The sequence below is a fragment of the Rousettus aegyptiacus genome, unplaced genomic scaffold (genome assembly GCF_014176215.1).
Source record: "Rousettus aegyptiacus isolate mRouAeg1 unplaced genomic scaffold, mRouAeg1.p scaffold_m13_p_7, whole genome shotgun sequence".
NCBI classification, from domain to species: domain Eukaryota; kingdom Metazoa; phylum Chordata; class Mammalia; order Chiroptera; family Pteropodidae; genus Rousettus; species Rousettus aegyptiacus.
In genome coordinates, this window is record NW_023416310.1 from 86851744 (window position 1) to 86871613 (window position 19870).

Sequence of the window (19870 nt, forward strand, 5' to 3'; positions counted from 1 at the left end):
CATCCCCTACAGCATCAAAATCCTAGATCTGCTCCTGTACCTGACTTCTTACAACTCCGCGTTTTTGTGCCAATGGGAAGGGCTGGAATCGAAGTCCTGAGCCAAGCCCAGGATATCAGAAGTTCAATTTGTCTAAGAGAATTCCACTAATTACCAAGCTAATTCACAATATATAACGGAGTAGCCCCAGGAAATGGCATTAAAACTGGTTTCCTGGTAAGGCCCAACAATCAGTGATGGGTATAAAGTGACGATACCATTTACACAGCTACTCATTAAAAGTTTCCTACAAAGAGACCTTCTGTATCCAAACCAACTTGTGGAAAATGGAGGCAAGAGTTTGGAGACAGATTTGAGAGGTTTCTATGTTACCGATGGCAAACCATTTCTAAAGCCAAAAATTTACAGCTACGAAAGACCAAACCTTCATGCCAGTGGTTAAAAAGAAATCTTTATTATACAAAATTAAAAACATAAATATATTTACAAGCATCTTAAATACCAGCTTATAAGACTTGACATTTTTGAATCATTTCAAATTGAGTTTTCCATAAGCTTTTAAAATGCAAGACTATTCATCCACTTCAGTGAGTTACCAGTTTTCATTTCCACCATTCCAAAGGAGTTTTTGGTTTTTCAAAATTATCCGTACTGTAGTCATTCAAAAAAAAAAAAATACAGTGTACTTTTTAAATGAGTAGTTTGGGGGGGAAAAAAATCACAGTCCTGAGCTTCCTATCCCAGTTGTGGGATATTACTCCAAGAGAACTCTATAAACCAAATTCCTTACTGCCCTGTTTACACGAACCACTAAAACATTTCAAAGACTCACATTCCTGGTACTCACATTAATCCTTCTCCCAAACTTCTCCTCAGGTCTGCTGAAAGGAAAAGCAGGGAAAACAGAGAGGTGGGGAAATACAGAAGACCATCTGAAATCACAACACACTTATGATCCAAAAATCTGATATTACTAAGGATCAAATCCAGGATATTTTATGAAAATTTAAAGTGATTTCAAATGATGCACACATGATAGCAAATAGTGGCACAATGGAACACAGACTTCAAGACAGTGGTTAACTAATACCCACTCTGGAGTTCCTCGTGAATAAAAAGGTAGATTCAGTAGAATTTTGTTTTTAAGAAAAGTTTTCATTATCTGGTCTTCAAATTTCAGCACTAAGTACATAATTCATTTCCATATAAGAGTACATAAAAAAAAAGACTAACAAAGTGTGAGGAAAGCAAATGTCCTCAAGGGTAAGAAAAAAAAGGGGGGGGGAGGAAAAGACTGAACACTTATAACCCACACTTAAAAAAACACCATTTTGTTCCACTTTCCCTGGAAGCTCTCAGCTCAGCTGAGAATCATAGCAAGAAGCTTTCATCCTCAGAGATTAGCAACAAATTTAAAAGAAAAAGAATGACAACAGGCAAGAGTTATATACATTTTACTAGTTTGTTTCTCACTTGTCCTGGATATTTAAAAAGGTGTCAAATGAGCCATGGATGCTGGTGGCAGGAGGCAACTGGAGAGGAAAGGCCTAGGGATGAAGAATAGGGAAGGCCTGTTTACAAAATCCCCTCTTCTGGATCTAAAATAAAGACATCTTTTGTCTTCAGTAAAACAAGTCTTTCTGCTCAATGCAGACAGTTGGTACAGTTTACTCAAAAGAAGCGTTTTCTCTTGGGGAGGAAGACAAGTATACAGAGTCAGCACAGTAAGCACCACTCTAGAGTCGGGCCCACCCTGCAGAGCCTCGCCGCCATCACTGCTGCATGTTGTTGATGATCGCCAGGATGCTCATCTTCTCCTGGGCAGAGTCCACATCCTCATTCTGCTTCTGGGCCACTCCTGTGCCCAGGCCATAGAGCCGCCCACAGTACTTGGCATCATCAATACTGTCCTCAAAAAACAACTGCAGAATAGGATAGAGAACCGGTGGTGAGAATCTTGCCAAGAGTCTTGCCAAGAATCATGCCAAGTCTCAACACAATATCAGCACCTCCCAGCTCTCTTAGATCCCTGAAAATCTAGGCAACTGGAAACCAGTTCCATAAAGAAAGGCTCCAAACCTTTAAATGCTTTCTGAACAGACGTCTACTTTCCACGAGTTCTTTCACTGCCAGGATCCCTGTGCTGCTGTTGCTGCTGCTGTTTAGTACAAATGCCCATCCTTCTCTTTAACAGGCATAGCAGTGGTCTCGCCGGGGCTCCATACTCAGACTGACTCAATGTGTGACCTTAGAAAAGTCACTTTGACTCTCCTTAAGCCACTGTTCCCTACTATACAGTGGAGTGTATAATAATAGGTGGTGACGAGTGAGATAATGGGCATTAAGCACCTATAGCCAGGTGTTATCTCTTCAATTTTGTTTCTGGGCAGGATAATTCTTTGATGGGGGGAGCTGTCCAGTGTATTGCAGTGTAGGACATTTAGCAGCATTCCTGGTCAGTAGCACATCCCTCCCCCAAATCCTCACCAACAGGCTATGACAACCAAAAGTATCTCCAGACATTTCCAAAGGTACCTCGGAGGGCAAAACCAGGGAGTATGATGCTGCCAGCTTTGTTCTTCTTTCTCAAGATTGCTTTGGCTATTTAGAATCTTTTGTGGTTCCACACGAATTTTAGGATTCTTTGTTCTATTTCTGTGAAAATGCCATTGGAATTTTATAGGGGTTGCACTGAATCTGTAGATTTCTTTGGGTGGTATGGACATTTTAACAGTATTAATTCTTTCGATCCAAGAGCACAGAATATCTTTCCATTTATTTGTGTTATCTTCAATGTCTTCATCAGTGTCTTATAGTTTTCAGTGTACAGGTCTTTCACCTCTTTGGTTAAATTTATTCCAAGGTATTTTATTCTTTTTGATGCAACTGTAAGTGGGACTGTTTTCCTAATTTCTCTTTCTGATAGTTCATTTTTAGTGTACAGAAATGCAACAGACTTTTTTATATTGATTTTATATCCTGCAACTTCACTGAATTTATTAGTTCTAACAGGTTTTTGGTGGAGTCTTTACGATTTTCCATATATAATATCATGTTATCTGCCTAAAATGACAGTTCACTTCCCGTTTTTTTACTTCCTTCTTTTTGGTTTTTTATTTCTTTTTATTTCTAATTGCTCTGGCTAGGCCTCCCAATACCATGTTGAATAAAAGTGGTGAGAGTAAGCATCCTTGTCCTGTTCCTGATCTTAAAGGAAAAGCTTTCAGCTTTTCACCGTTGAGTATGTCAGCTGTGGGATATTTGATAATTAACAGAACTTTTATGCTTATTTATTAGCACAAAATAAGTAGATGGTCTAACAAATGTGTTCACATTTTAGACATCAAAAGAAAAGCAAATTATTGCAAGGATTAGTGCCACTAGGAACACCAAACACTTGTAGACTTATGTATGCTGAGTGGCCTCCATTTCAGAAGGCTCCTTTGCTGCCCGAACTACATTTAATATGTTGAACGTCATAAGGAACCAATCGAAAAAGAAAACAAAAACAAAAGCCAACTGCTTTCACAACACTGGGTCATCAATTTCAAATAGAAACGACGAATTTCCAACAAACCTCAGCCCACGAAGACAGCACGCTTCCTCGGCCTTACCTCCTTCATCCTGAAGAACGCCATTCCCGTCAACAGTGAGTCTGAGCCTGCCTGGTGCTGCCTCCCAATCCTCTGCAAATCCAACTGATCAGCAACTTCCTGAAGACCTCCCTGCAAACATAAGGAAAACAAGATACTACTACAGACTCGACACTCCTCCACTAGCGTCAACTAAGTCCATTCTTGAGTTTACTTCTTTTGGTGATGAGAAGTGGGAACAAGCCATTTACTTAATAGTTCTTAACCCAGCCTGTTACATTGAGTTATATTCTACTTTTCATTCCTTTTTTTCTGTATCACTAATTTTGTCAGATTTCTGCCCCTTAAAGTCCTCACTGCTATAAAACAAGGTTGAGGAAATATTAAATGCCGATCCACTTCAAGACAGCAAACCTCTATGTCAAGATAGGGTACTAAGTTCTTAAATCATCTGGAGTTAAGAGCTGAGAGTCTGGTACACTATAGACCCCATTCGTAACAAACTGCACATACACCTCAGAGTACCAATTGCTTCACTAGGTTCATGGGCCCTAAGTAAAGAACACCTGCCTTAGGATAAGAGAAGAAGAGGGCTCCCTTCATAGCCAGGTTAAAGACAGTTACCACACAAATCCTTATGTCAATTAGCTCTATAGGCAACTTCTCTAGCATGATGCTGGCATCTAACAGGCACTCAAGAACACGTGCTGAACAAATGACAATAGCAGCAAAATGACAAGTCTGCTTTTCTGGCTTTTTTGTTGTCGATATTAGTATTAAGAAAAACACTGTATACCTTAAGATTTTTGCAACTCTTCATCAGGTATTTCACATCATAAATGGATGGGAAGAAAAGGTTAAGAATATGAAAAAATTCATGTTCCTCTTCTGGCAAACGAGAATCCGTAAGTAACTTTACCATGTAGCCAAAATCGTAGCCACTGCAAGAAAAGAAGGCACTAAAGTGAAAAAGCAGCAGTTATCAGGCCCCAGAGTTCAACCATTTTTCTTCTCAAAGCTTATGATGCTCATGTTATTTGTCTCATGTTAGGAACATTCGGTCTTCTAAAGTGTTATCCTACTGTAACCTGCACTTTCCATTAAAAAACAACATAACAAACTAATATGGGAGATACATAAGAGAACCCAAGGATTTATAAACATGGGTTCTATCCATCGAAACCTCTAAAGTACTAAAAAGGTAAAACAACATCTCCTAAGGGGAATCTGGCTTTCGAGTACATAGGAAACTCCAAGCCAGCCACTTAAAAGACAAGACAAAGATAACCAAGGGCTTCAATCCTCCCATCCTTCATCTTTCTACCTGAAATATACTGCCTAACAGTCACCCGACAGACCCCAATACTATGTGAAATAAACCAGTATGAGCTCCAAAATGTTTTTTTAAAAATTGACACATGAGTAACAGTTATCATTTCAACTACTAATGACCAACAGAAGAGAGCCCGCAAGACTGCAAAAAAATAATGTAAGAATTCAATACCCTACTCCCAAATCAAGAGAGAACACATTCCCTGGGGCTGACCTGTGAAATGAAAGCCATTTGACGTTGTCACAGAGAACCACCCCTGATGTCATAAGCAGCTCCGCAAAGTGCAATGTGTCAATCCCTTCCTCTTCATGCTTCTGAAACTGCAGTCCTGAGTTAGCAAGGAGATCTATGGAATCTTGGGAGTACATGTCCTCTCTAAAAAAAAGAAGGTGTTACCTCCTTAGCTGATGGAAAATGTGCAGAAATAGTGGGCAACAATATTCTAATCACATTATTATATAATGTTTTCTTGAAATGTTTTCATAATTTAACAGACCAATTCATTCCTTCCAGTATTCCAGCAAGCATGTAAAGCAGATGACCTTATCCCTGTAACAGTTAGAAAAATAGGATTTCTGCCCATAAAATAAATTTCCTAATTATAAAAGATCTACATTTTCTCACTGTTTAAAAAAAAAATACAAAAATATTTCAAATAGCATAAAATGAAAAAAAATAATGTTTTTATCATGCTAGCCCATAGAAATAACTGTTAACAAATTGGTTTATATACCCTTGCAAACTATTTTCTCTGCCTACACATACATCTATATATCACAGACCATCTCTCTCGATCAATACTCATAGATATGCCACAGCCTTTGTAAATCTGGCATTATATTTCACTGCAAAGATATAACCATTAAACACAGGAATATTTAGAATATCACATGACACAAAAGCAGGGAAAGTAATGACTCATTTTCCACTAGATTTTGCTGTTTTCTTTTGTTTTTCAGGTAAACTTAGGATAGACAAATGGAAAGAAAATCATCACAATTTTAAATTTTTTCCACTAAATTAAAGCCAGTGTTGAGTTCAAATCTTTAGTTGCACCTCCAATAAACATTTTAAACATATACAAACTCTCCAATAAATATATTATATTATTTTATGTATTATATTATCATTATGGTATAAACAACGGACTTTTGCAATACACTAAAAAATATGGTGAGAGGAAAAATCCAGATTATCTCCCAAAATTATTCTTTGACCTCAAAGAAACCTCCAAAACACATGGACATCAAAAAAATTACCCCTGAGCTATTAAATACTCCTGGTGCCCAGTTAAACAAAGCAATATTATTAAAGAACTGGGGCCCAATAAGAAATATACTATCACCACCTCAAACAATCAGCAAAATGATAATCTCTCCCAAATTTTGCTCTTAAAAAGTACATAATCCTCAAAAACTTAAAAGCAGAATTATATAATCGAGCAATCCCATTTCTGTATATCCAAAAGAACTGAAAACAGGGTCTCAGAGATTTGCACATCCATGTTTACATCAGCACTATTCACAATAGCCAAAGGGTGGAAACAACCCAAATGTCTATCAACGGATAAATATACAGAATGTAGTATATACAAACGATGTAATATTATTCAGTTTTATGAAGGAAATCCTGCCACATGCTACAGCATTATGCTAAGTGAGGACTTTATGCTAAGTGAAATAAGCTAATTATAAAACAATCAAGATACTGTATGATTCCACTTATATGAGATATCTAAAGTACTCAAATTCATAGAAACAGAAGGTAGAATGGTGGTTACCAAGAGCTAGGGGAAAGAGAAAGGGAATTGTTGGTTAATGGGTATAAAGTTTCAGATTTGCCGGATAAAAAGTTCTGGAGGTCTGTTTCACAACAGTGCAAAGATGATCAATTTTATGTTTTTACAACAACTTTTTTCAAATTACATCAAAATTTGCCCACTATGAGATAGGCTTTCGTTTCAACTATCTTTAATTAACACTCACTCTATACCTTACTTCTATTATGAAAGATACTAATAAGCTCTTTTACAAATAAGGAAACAATTACAGAGAAAATAATTGACTCAAATCACCCAGCTAAGAAATGACAGAACTGCAATTCAAACACTGAACTCTTAACAGAAAAACTGACTTTTTCATTCTAAACAGTCTTATTGAGATATAACTCACATACTAAATAATTCACTCATTTAAAGTATATAATAGCTTTTAGTATATCACAGAATTGCAACCACCACCACAATCAGTCATAAACCATTTCATCACCTCAAAAAGAAACCCTGTGCCCATTAAGCAATCCCTCACTATCCCATAACCTCCCCACACCACTCTAGAAACCACTCATCTATTTTCTGTGCCTACAGATGTGTCTACTTTGGACATTTCAAATAAACAGAATCATATACGTGGCCTTTTGTGCCTAGCTTCTTTCCCTCAGCATGTTTTCCAAGTACTTCATTTTTTTTAGTGCCCAGTGGCATTCCATTCTGTAGATATACCATGTTTAATTTATCCAACTGTCAGTTCACAGACATTTGGATGACTTCCATTTTGGGGCCTTTACGAATGCTGCTGCTATACACATTCATCTACAAGTTTTTTCACGAATGTATGTTTTCATTTCTCTTGAGTATAGGCCTAAAAGTGGAATTGCTGGGTCATATGGTAACTCTAATTAACCTGTTGAGGTACAGCCAAACTTTTTCCAAAGAGGCCGCACCATTTTTCATTTCCACATCCTGGCCAAAATTTACTATTATGCCTTTTTTTATTATAGCCACCTAGTGGGTATCAAATGTTATCTCACTGTGGTTTTGATTTGCATTTCCCAAATGACATGATGGTGAGCATCTTTTCGTGGGCTTATTAACCACATGTGTTATCTTCTTTGGAGAAGGTCCATTCAGATATTTTGTCCATTTTTAATTACATTACTTGTCTTTTTATTTTTTACTTATAAGAGTTCCTTATGAGGGACTTGACTTTCTGAGATTCCTTATTCCATCCTGTTTGACTGCTCCTTCCAACCCTCCCCTGAGTTCAGTGGAAACGAAACTTAAAATTAATAAAATCAGTTAGAAATCACAGTCTGAACAAATGTAGCAGATCTAAGAATAAAACTGAAAAGTGTCTCAGACACTTACGTAAGGTTGAATTTGAAGTTGAACTGCCATGTGTTAATTCCAGAGGGATATTCTCCCTTCTCATTTGTGAATGTAAGGCCCAGTTGGATAATTTTTAAAAGGTCAACATTGCACCGTAAAAGCTGATACTGGTAATCTATGGAACTACGAAATTCACCAATTGGTCGCACCACAACACCTGGAAATTCTGTGTCCTAGAAAAGGAAAAAGTCTCTCATTATTAGGTTTCACAAAACAGTGGATGTTAAATTGATCATTCAGAAAATAAAATTTTTACCTCAATTTATAAAAGTTATGTGACAAGTCTCCAAGCTTGGGCACAAAAATCTATCCTAAAATACCGATCTCGTTAGCATCTACAAAAGCACTAAAATCATGAAGGTTTGCAGAACAACTGGAAGACCCTACACAGGATGTGAATGGAAGTAGCTAACTATAGGTAGGTATACAGTCAATTAAGAACATTCTAGGTAGAGAACAATATATGAAAATATAAAAATAGGGAAGTGAAAGAGCCATTCTGAAAAAAACAATAGATAGCCATGTTTAGCTTGAGTAAAAAGAACAAAACCGGAGAGTAAATATCAGGCTAAAGACTTGATTTTATAATCTCTACAGCAAGAGTCACAAACTCCAGGCAACTCATGTAAAAGAGTAAAGCAGACTGTTTCTGAAAAGTACGAGAGATGGGACTGGAGCAAAGCATACGTGACTCCTCTAAAAGAGGCCCCTGTTATCACCGCGATACCCATCTCCCTTCCCAGCCACTCAACGTCAGGCAGGAATGTGGACCCTATATTGCCAGAACTTCACAATTTTCCAGAGATGGCAAAAATCTGTAATTTAAGTGAGGTCCCTTGATTTTTAAATGCTGGCAACTAGTTTTTAAAAAATTTACCCTATCTGTGGGACAGATGTGCCCTATGGGTTAACATACTTCTGCTTTAAAGACTTTCAAACACCGAATAGCATTACAAAAAAATCTAAGATATTAGAGGCTATATCTTTCTCAGATATACTGCCTACCTTGATGTTTCATAAACGCAATATAATTTCCCATCATGTTTAATTTACCATTGCTTTAATATAATCATTTATTTCAAAAACTCACATTAAACATTTCCTAAGTCTATACCAGAAGGTGAGTCAAATAAAGTAGAGCTCTTTACCATGGCAATATAACTGTAACTGAGCACAATCTCACGGATCTTCCTCATCTCTTCTTCTAGATTGCTGGCCCAGACTTCACAGATAACCTGGCTGTTTTCCACAAGTGCTGCAGGCATCCTGAAGAAACTTGAGAAGTCACTTTCAGTTGACTATGTTACAGGTCAAGCCAATGGTTGTTCTGATCTAGATTCAAAACACATTTTGCAATTACATAAATTTACATACTGGTATAAGATGCCAAAAAAACAAAGGCATCAAAACAACATTTTACCATCACGTCACCAGTTAAGCTAAAACATTAAAACTATTATATTTATTCTACACATACACTCACACTCAGTTTAACCTGAAGAACTTAAAATTATTAAGAAACCTGAAGAAACTTTTTCACAAGCTTTCCTTTAAGTGAGGTCCCTTGATTTTTAAATGCTGGCAACTAATTTTTAAAAAATTTACCGTATCTGTGGGACAGATGTGCCCTATGGGCTGACATACTTCTGCTCTAAAGACTTTCAAACACAGAATAGCATTACAAAAAAATCTAAGACATTAGCGGCTATATCCTTCTATAATCCTGATTATAGAAGTAAAATCGCTACACTAAACCAGTGTTCAGCCCTCTCCAGAATACCTAAAGACTAAAATAGTTCCCTATGACCACAAATATTCCCCATCCTTAACTGTCACAGTGTTTTGCTAAGAGACCAAATCATGGAAACATTTCTAAAGGAATCACTTTAACCAGTTAAAATGCAGCTGGGATCTCTGAAAGGACACTTAAAGTCTTTACATCCATATGATGAATATAGGCATAGGACTCCATCCACTACCCACCAAAAAAAGGGAATTCTTTTTCCCTACAAAAGTCATATAGAGCTGGAAGCAATTAACTTAATATAGTGCCTCTTTTGATTTGTGCAAATAGGGATTTAGCGGTAAAACACAATTCTTCTTGCTAATTTCAGCCTTAACAATCTCAAGAAAAATCTGAATTTGAGCTATTAATGTCTACTTTTAAACACATAATATTGTAAAGAAGCCAAGCAGCAATTCAACAATAAAGACAGAGAAGATGGCAGGTACAAATAATTCAACCAAAGTCAAAATGATTAATGGTGTATATTCTGGGAAAAAACTGGGAGCAGACAGTATTCTCCAAGATAAAACTCAACATGGTTCAGCCTCAGAATAATGCTGTTATTACAGCAACCTCAACATGAGAGGCTTCATTATAAAAAGATTAAAGGACGTTATCCTAAGGGCATTTACTTAAAAGGCAATCCCACACAGGGATCCTCAACACTCTATTAAGAGTGGGCTCCAGAGTATATATTCAGGGGGACATTCCTAGAAACAGTAAAATGAACATGAGTGATTTCTGAAGAAAAGAGCAAGGAAAATCTTTTGCTTTCTACTGTCAAGCTAGGCAGATACAATAAGAATCTGGAAAACAAAATTGGCATTCTCAAGTGTTATCATTTCTGAGAAGCTTCTAAGAAACCAATCTGTTGGTTTGTCATCAACCCTTAAAAGATTCCATTTATTCAAGGCACCCAACACTTCGACATATGTTTCTCTGAAATTATAGTATACTTACTATAATTACTCTGAAATTTAAGTAGATTGTGGTATCTTCCTAACAAACATGGTGTACACTTCTTAAAGGCAGAATCTATTTCTTCTCTCTTTTTTTTTTTCTGTATACAATGGGCATGAATAAAAGGCTTGCAAATGAATAAAGAATATCAGAAAAGACCAGAAGTTCAAACTTAATGTGGAATTTACTATCTGACCACAATTAAGAAAATGTTGAGACTCAGAATTTTGGATTCTAAACTGTGCATAAAGGTTTCCCCTGCAAAAGGGCTTTAAACCATTAATGTTGAATCTGTAGCGCTTTGTTTCCTTATTTCCCTAACTGAAACAATGCACTTCCTTTTTGGTGTCATTTCAAACACAACCTTAAATTACTCTAGGGGAAGTGAGTATCATGCCTGGAGATTGTTGCATAAAAGCAAAAGCAACAAAAGGGACCCAAGCAAAAAATACCTTTGGCCTCCAAGAAACAAAGAACAGACTTAAAAAGAGGGCAAGTATTAGGTAGGTATTCACACTAAACTCTTAGAACCAGAGTCCCCAGCTAAGATACTCTTTAAGGTTGTATCAAAGATCTCAGGAAACAATCTGAAGAGGCTCTCTCTCTGGTCGAAGAAAAGACAGTATGAACATCATTATGGATAAATTACTACAGTTTATTAAAACTTCTCAAGTTTAAATCCATGAGTTCACAATGAACTAAGAAAATAAACTGAACTGGTCACTACTGGAGAATGCTAGTGAATCAACTTATTTTTAAAATGTACCTAAGTAAACAAATAGTTGAGTTTTTCTCTTCAAGAAGTTCTACAACTAACAAATATGAAATGATAGAATATCACCATTTTGTGACTCCTAATGAATTTACAGATTTGGACAATAATCATAATGGCATTTACATGGAATAAGCAAAAAAGGCAAGTCTTTATAAGTAGACACAGTGGTAGGAATGGGGATTAACTGAAAATGGGCATAAGGTATCTTACTGAGGTGATGAAAATGTTCCCAACCTCAATCACAATGACTGCACAACTCAGTAAATTTACTAAAAAATCTCTGAACTCTACATTAAAATGAGTGAGTTTCATAATATGAAAATTATACCTCGATGAAATTGTTAAAATAATCCCAATGGCTGTCATTACAAAAAGACAACGCGGTATTATGTGCCCCTTGACATAACACATGACTATGAAAGTCTGCTTGACTTAAAAGTCATGGATACATTCTGAGAAACACAAAAGCATCATTAGGTGATTTTGTTGTCCTGTGAACATCACAGACTGCATGTACACAAACCTAGATGGCATAGCCTACTACACACCTGGCTATATGGTATAGCCTACTGCTCCTAGGCTACAAACCTGTATATGTTACTGCACAAAATAACACAAGATTAAGCCGAGCACAAGAGATACTGATGTAATCGAGATGCAGTAAACGAGATGTATGAGGCTGCTGTTGATGGTGTAACACAGCAGCAGTTTTACAGAAAACTCTTTCTTAATAAGCTTAAAGAGTACACTCTAAAATAATGATGAAAAAGTATAGCATAAGTACATAAATCAGTAACAGTCACTTATTATCAAGATTGACGTACTGTACATAATTGTATGTGCTATACTTTGATACCACTGGCAGTGCAGGTTTGTTTACACTAGCATCACCACAAGCACATGAATAATACGTTGTACTATGTTAGGACAGCTATGACCTCACTAGACAATAGGAATTTTCTGGCTCCCTTATGATCTATGGGACTACCACCAAAGTATACGCAGTCCATCGTTGATCAATACAGTTATGCAGCACATGACTATAATCTTGCCAATATAAAAATCTCACTTGAATCTGACCACACCTCTAGATTTAACTACCAATTTGCAGAAAATAAAGAGGACAGAGGAACATGTTAAATGAAATTACAGAAACTACAGAACCACCCAGCTTCTCCAACAAATAAATCGCAAGAAATAAAAGTGAAAGACTCCAAGAGACATATCAACCAATCAAAATGTATAGGCCTTGGTTCAATCCCACTTCAAACAAACTGTTAGGGGGGAAAAAAACTATCACATTTTTGAGACAATTAGAAATCTGAAAAATAATTGGCTGGTTTTGCTCTTCTGTTCTGGGGTTTCGTGTGGGTTTTTCTTTTTTCTTTCTTTGATGTTATATTGTGGCTATGGTTTTTAAAAGACAGCCCTTATCTTTTCGAGAAAATTTAAAATATTTATAGGTGATAAAACCTGAAACGTGGGATTACGCTTGAAAATAACAGTAGAGAAAATTCTTCACACCTTTGTACATTATCTGTCTTCTACATTTTACAGGTAAGAAACTGAAATTTAGAGATATTAATTTTAAAAGGCAGTATCATGACTTCTATTTTTAACAGAATATTTTGTAAAAAGCTAACCACTGTTAAAAAGCTAACCACTTTATACGTATCTGAAAAATAGGGAACACAAAAGCAGACCACTGGCAAAAATACCTAAGATTCTTGCACCAAACTCTTATCTAGGAAAACTATGGGGAAATAAAAATAGCTTGCAAGCCCCTAAACATAGTGTCACTCAAAAACTGAAGAGGAATCATATTTACTTAGCAGGAATTACTGGATATGTTAGCCAAAGAGAAATAACAACAAATAATGCCAGCAATTCTGCCTGCCACTTTCCATTGGGTGAGTACATGCTCCAGAATGACCCTAAAGATGGAAACCACACGTTCTCCTAGTTTAATAGTCTTCCTCTTTTTAAGCCTCTCAGTGCCAGCATCTCACAGTGCACCTCACAGTGCAGAATGACCATCCATTCAAAATGTGGTATTTGTGCAACACAGCCCCTAAAGGTAGCCTAATTACTTTACCTGAGTTGCAACCACAGAAACAGTAATAAGTTTCAAAGTTGAAGGAAAAACTGACTCTGCAGGATACACTGAGAAACAGGTTGGCCATCTCCAAATTTGCAACTTCCTAAGGAATTTTTAAAGCTAAATTTGATAGCATGCAATGTTTGTTTCACAGGCTACCTTTAAAATGACTCCACATGAGCTATTCCACTCCCTAGGAAAGCAAAACACAAGCACTAATTGATACCTGTTGTTTCCCAGCACTAGACTGTGCAAGAAGGAAAGCAAATGCACCGCCCTCTCCCTCTCCGTCTCACCCTAGAGACATACACACACACCCCTACGAATTCCTGAAGACCCTGCCCTGTGCTGATCTGTAATACAATCTGTTCAGATCATTCCTGACGACCTGTATTGTAAAACTACTCCAAAAAAAACTCTTTATTTACCCAGGGGCGCTCTGAAGAACTAATGATACAGCCACCTGAAAGCTTTCTCCGCAAGCAATTCTGAACACCAGGCCTTGCTTGGGAAGAGAATGTTTGGTTTTACTGGCTGTTTTAGGCCTAAGTGTGCAAGAAAACAATAAACATCACATCCCCCTTCTAGAGGACTGGACAAAGGCTCTGCAGCGCATGCATGAAAAAGGAAGCAGCAGCACGTTAGAAGAAATGGCAGCAACTTGAAAAAGAGTGCTCTCTATACACGGCCGCGGTGGTCGCCGCCGCCCCAGTCTTCCCCTCCTAAAAAAAAAAAAAAAACAAAGCGTCTGAAGACACTACTCTGGACTGAACTGCAGTTTAACCAGTTCTTAAAACCACCCATGTGGCCCCGGCTTGTGAGTTCGCTTCTCCAGAGCAACGGTTGCGGCTCATAAAAGCCACAGAACAGCAGGGAAAAGTTGTGGGGCCGCAAGAACCAAGAAAGGGGGAAGCCTGCCTGGTTCCAAACGCATATCTTCTTCCCTACAGTCTCCCGTCATCATTCTCTTCCCATTCTGGATTACCCTCCCACTTCATACTCATCCTTCTCCTCCTCTTTACACCCTCTGTTCTTTTGGGTGCAAAGCAATTAAAATTACTGGCGTTAGGGCCCGGCAGACCTAAGTTCAAAGCCAGGCCACCGAACAGCTGTGCGTGTTTGCATAAATTATTTAACTTTTCTTGTGCCTCAGTCTTCCTACCGTGTGAAATGGGTTTAATAATAGTAGACAGCTCGGAGGGTTGCAGCAGAGGTTAAATTGAATGAAGTATATTTAAGGTGCTTTGTAAAGTCCTGGCACACATCACCTGAATATTTTTATCGTGTAGTAGTGGTTATTATTACTACTATTCTATGAGCCTCTTTCTCGTCTCGCACACCCTGCCTCTCAACACGCCCCCACTCCCCTTCCTCCCACAGGCCCGGATGGCCTCTCACACTCTCTAGTCCCATACGCCTCTCTTCGGTAAACGCAGGCCCGCTTACCCAGAAAGGCAGGGCCCGCGAAGCGCGGGGCTGGCGGGCTGGAGGGTAGACTCCGCGGGAGCGGCGGCAGCGGCCCCTGACCCGGCGCTCTCCTCCCTTTGACCCGGATCTGCTCCTAGGAACGAGTTGGCCAGTGAGACAGGCTCCCTCGTGCCCAGAGCGGCCTTAGGCACTGCCCACCAGACACCATGGCCTCACCACTCTATCCAACCAATCCTCCCGACTCGCCTGCTCCCGTTCGCGTCACTCCCGACGCGCGCGCGCCTGATCACGTCTGCTCCGCCCCTTCTGCGCGCCCCGGCGACTCTGTGCGTGTTCGCCCAACCCGTGAGCTCGCGGGAGCAAACGCGCAGACGCAAAATCAAGAAGGCGCGGCGAAATCGGGGCGCGGGGGGGGGGGGGGTGGCCTCTGAGGACGCATGCGCAACACGGCCAGTTCAGGCCTTCGCGACGTTAATTGCGCTGACTCGATTCAATCTAGACCCTTATTCCTCGATTTCGGTTCTTCTTCCGCGCACCCAGGGAACGGGCGTAGTCTAGAGCTAAATCCCCCTCAGGAGTGGGCGAAGCCTAAATGGACCAAAAGGCTGACCAAATCCGAAATTACAACTCCCTATCCTCCCTGCTTTTAAGGGCTTTCAGGTCTCAAATAGGAACGGACTTGGGGGAAGGACGGTGGGGCGAGATCCAGACCGTTCTCTGTGTAGTAATGAGGCTCCCTGGACCCCTCGAAAGCATCTGCCTTACAGAGTCCTTCCTGGCAAACGGGGGTGGGGGCAACTCCCAAATCGCGTCTGGGTGACGTCTGCCAAGGCTCGCCTCTGTGCTCCCAGCCTCACAGAGTCCGGCGGACAGCGTTACCATAGCAACTGGCCCGCAGGCCCCCGCTCGAGTATAAAGAAGACGCGGCCTCCAGGGGCGTTGGGGAAGCGCCGTGGAGGCACTGGTGTCGCCCGGCCTTCCGAGAAGCTACGAGACCTGGCGGACACTGGGCAGGCTCGGCGGATTTTCTTTGTTAGGGTATTTGGAGTCCAGGCCTAGCCGAGGAGGTCCCTAAAGCCCCCACCCGCCCCTTAATTCCCTGTAAATCCTGTTTGGAAAGAGGGCTCCTTGCCAACGCCTGTCAGCGTTTGACCAGGCTCGAATAAAACCCTGCCTCTTGGTCTCCAGCAGAGCGAAAGAAGACAAAGGACTAACTTCCTACACGCGGCTACCAATTCCAGGCTGTCCTCATAGTTACTCTCTCACTCTACCCCTGGTCCCTGAGAAGGACCTGGAGGTTTTCACCCTAAGTCTTGGGGCCTTCCTACTTTTAGACATTTCCCCCTAAGGGGAGTCTCCAAAATCCTACTTCCATTCCCAAGGCTGGATAAAGAGCTGACCTTCAGCGGCAGTTTCAAACTGGATTTGCGAAAGCTATTATTCAGGGAGGTGAACTCCCTCGCCAGCCTGTTCTACCGTCCAAATGAGTGTCTTCTTATCTGTAACAAAGGGCTATGAGTAACTGTCTCACAAGATGATTGTATTAATAAATAGAAAAAATACCCCGCACTGAGGAAAACATGTATATTAAATAAATGTTTCTGTCCATCTCAGATGTTATCCCCAAGATATTCAAAGTTTGTTAGCTCTGCTGCAAACTGAACATTCCATTGAGCAATGCTGTGATAGAGAAGGCAGGCAAGACGCTCCTTTCTCCCTGCCCTGTGATTAGGTTTAGGAGAGGACAGCCCTATCGAGCTAGTTACTTGAAGAGAAGCCTTCACTATGCTATCTTGGAATTTTGGGGTTTTTTCCTTCACTCAGGCCTGGTGTGCACTGCATCTAACAGGAAACACACCATCTCCATCCACCCAACCCTTTCACCCAGAACATGTTTATTTCTCAGGTTACTGAAGATAAATGTAAAACAAACACACAGCTCCGTATTTCAGAAAGTGTTAAAGTGTTTGTTGTAAACAATGGATTTTACGCTGCACTTATGGTATTGAAAAATTGGAACAAAATCACTGATTCTCAGTGGAAGGGAGGCCCCGAATGAATAACAGGGCAGTTGGAGAATAATATATTCAATATAATTTCATATTTGAAAAAAAAGTTTTTGAATTACAAAGTATAGAAAGTAAGGCTTGAACTTATCTTCTCAGCTGAGAGGGTATACATTAAAAATAAAATTGAGGAACACTTTGTAAAATCAGTCTCCTTAAGAACCATACAGGGTGATATCCTTAGCCATTCAAGGCTTTCTGTTATTCCCAATTCTAAATAAATCCAATAGGATGCATTTCTTGAAATAGAATATGTGTAGGAAGATAAAATTTAACATAAATATTTTGGTTTGAAATATTTTGAAAATGGAGAAGAAGGTAATGCTTCCTGACGTATAGTACCACTGTAAATCACTCTCTGATCCCAAGTCTCAAAAACTTTCATATCCCTTAGAGTGCTGACACACTTAGGTGCCTGTAAATTCATTCCATTGCTAGAGTGCTTCCTCCACCACCACAAAAGTAGCCAAGGTCTGTCACTTTATCAGTTTATATATTTATCTTTACCATTGGACTGAAGAATGCACCCAGGGAGCTTTTTTTCTTGATAGAGTTAAGGTTAACTTCTCGCTTTTGCAGTGGTTTTTTTTGTTTGTTTTTTTGTTTTTTTGTTTTTTTGCTTTTCCCACATAACAGAAAAACCTGACTCTTGAAAATTATCAACAGATCATCAAATTTCCCCCAAATAGAAAGCAAATATCATGTCTCATGACTATTCGGTTGAGTATTATTTTGATCTTTTGATTACAAACTGAAAAACCTTCTGATCTCTGATAAGATCAGAGTTCATTTTTTAAAAGCCAGATATCAAATCTGTTTTATTCATATCTCATTTGATTTTCTTTGATGTTCCTTCTCTCTTAGAGTCCACTAAAGTAACATTTCAAAATCTACTAATAATCATAAACCTTCAAAAACTTCCAAAGCTGAGAGGGTCCTTAAGAATGTTCTAACTAATGTATTCTCCTAATTTCACAGAAAGCGATTAAATAATTTAAGGTCACCCAGCTCCCAGGAATAGGACCAGGATTTCAATCTTCTAATTCCTAGTTCAATAGTGGATTTGGTGTTCCTCTGGTTTTGTTTATTGGCTATTTGCTATGGGCAAGTTCCCATGTTGACATTGAAGGATATGCTGGTGAATGAAACATAGTTCCTGGTCTTATGGAGCTTAATATTTGGTGGTAGGGACTGATAATAAAACAAGTAAACAAGCATTCAAGTCAGAAATTAAAAGGTGAGGACAAACTTTGATAGCTCTCATAAAAGAAACTAATGGGGTAAAGTGGCAGAATTTGGCGAATTTAGGGGAAATTACTTAGATGTCGAAAAAGGCTTCACTAAAAAAAATCATGCTTAAGAGATGAAAAGCACAAGAAGGACCCAACTAGAAAGAGGGAGGAAAAAAGAGGCATGAGGAAGCGGGAGCAGTAAATTTCAGGCAGAGGATAAGAAATGAGTTTTGCACGTTAAAGGAAGTGAAAGAAAGCCAGGGCAGCTGCTGAGAGGTAGAGAGAGCAAAGGCTGGAGAGAAAAGTAGAGGCTTTGATTGCTATGAACAGAGAATGGAGTAAAGGCAGACGTTTTGCTTTTTTTATTTGAATTACACTAAATTTGATAAGAAAAGAAAGCTAGCTGTTCTCAAACATGATAAATATGTTGCCTATGGAAATATTAGGTAACAATTTAGGTAATTTTTTTTTCTATTTAGGTAATTTTACTAGGTAATTCTGAGAATTAGTTGTCACTACATCTTTTAATTATTGTTAATGTGAAACTCTTAGAGGCTGCTAACTGAATATTCAGTCTTTTGCAAAGAAGAAAGTTGATCTCTGCTATAGAGCTCTGCTTACAACTAGGCAAATAAAAATATAGGCCAATGGAAAGACAGCAGGTAAGCACATTAATATAGATAAAAGTAAAACTTGTCCTTTGGGACTCTCTAGTCATTTCTAAACCTCTCTTCTCTTGCATTCTTTCCCTCTCCCTGGTATTACAGATGACAAACCCAACATCCTGGTGTTACAGCCAGATCTCAAAAACCTCTGTGATTTTTTTCTGTAGGACCAATATTGAACTTCTGTAACATTCTGTAATGTTCTAGGAACAATGAGATCCAAAGGCTTCAGAATATCTTGTAAATTTCTAACCACATATATTTGTTTGGGGTACATTCCAGAAAAATTTAAACAGTTATAAATCTCCACTCCAGATTATCAGACATTAGAATTCGGAGGGGCCTCAGAGATCCACTAATCCATCTCACTCATTGTACAAATGAGGAAACTGAGACTCAGAGAGGCCAAGATCACACATAAAGCTGGTAGGTGGCAGCTCTCAGGATGAATGCAGACTTGCCTTCTTCCAGGATCTCAGGACCTCTCAAGAGCACTTTCTTTAAAGCAGATGAGCCAAGAGGAAGCCATCATCTCACACAACCCTAAAATAACAAGAAAGCTGAGCAACTCCTCAAAGACAGAATGGAAAGAAAACCCAGGAGGACTGGGGATTCTCATTTATGCAGGCTCTATTGAAAACTTGTTATGTGCCAGAGTTATTAGTACCATGGAGATACATAAAGCTTCTATTTGAAATTATTAGAGAAAAAATAACCGGCTACTCTAGAGAGTGTTGACTACATAAGCTAAAAAAGTTCAAAAAGAAA

The 19870-nt window shown here is 39.0% G+C and overlaps 1 protein-coding gene across 1 annotated transcript; it reads right to left on the reverse strand.

The window, feature by feature from the left end:
- Positions 1 to 429: 429 nt before the first annotated feature.
- CNOT8 (CCR4-NOT transcription complex subunit 8) lies at positions 430 to 15290 on the reverse strand. Its single transcript, XM_016167088.2, has 7 exons — positions 15158 to 15290; positions 9241 to 9424; positions 8072 to 8265; positions 5140 to 5301; positions 4390 to 4534; positions 3615 to 3725; positions 430 to 1922 (listed from the first exon to the last, which is right to left on the reverse strand). Exons 2-7 carry the CDS (start codon positions 9355 to 9357, stop codon positions 1773 to 1775), a joined length of 879 nt encoding a protein of 292 aa, XP_016022574.1. The 5' UTR covers positions 9358 to 9424; positions 15158 to 15290; the 3' UTR covers positions 430 to 1772.
- Positions 15291 to 19870: the final 4580 nt, after the last annotated feature.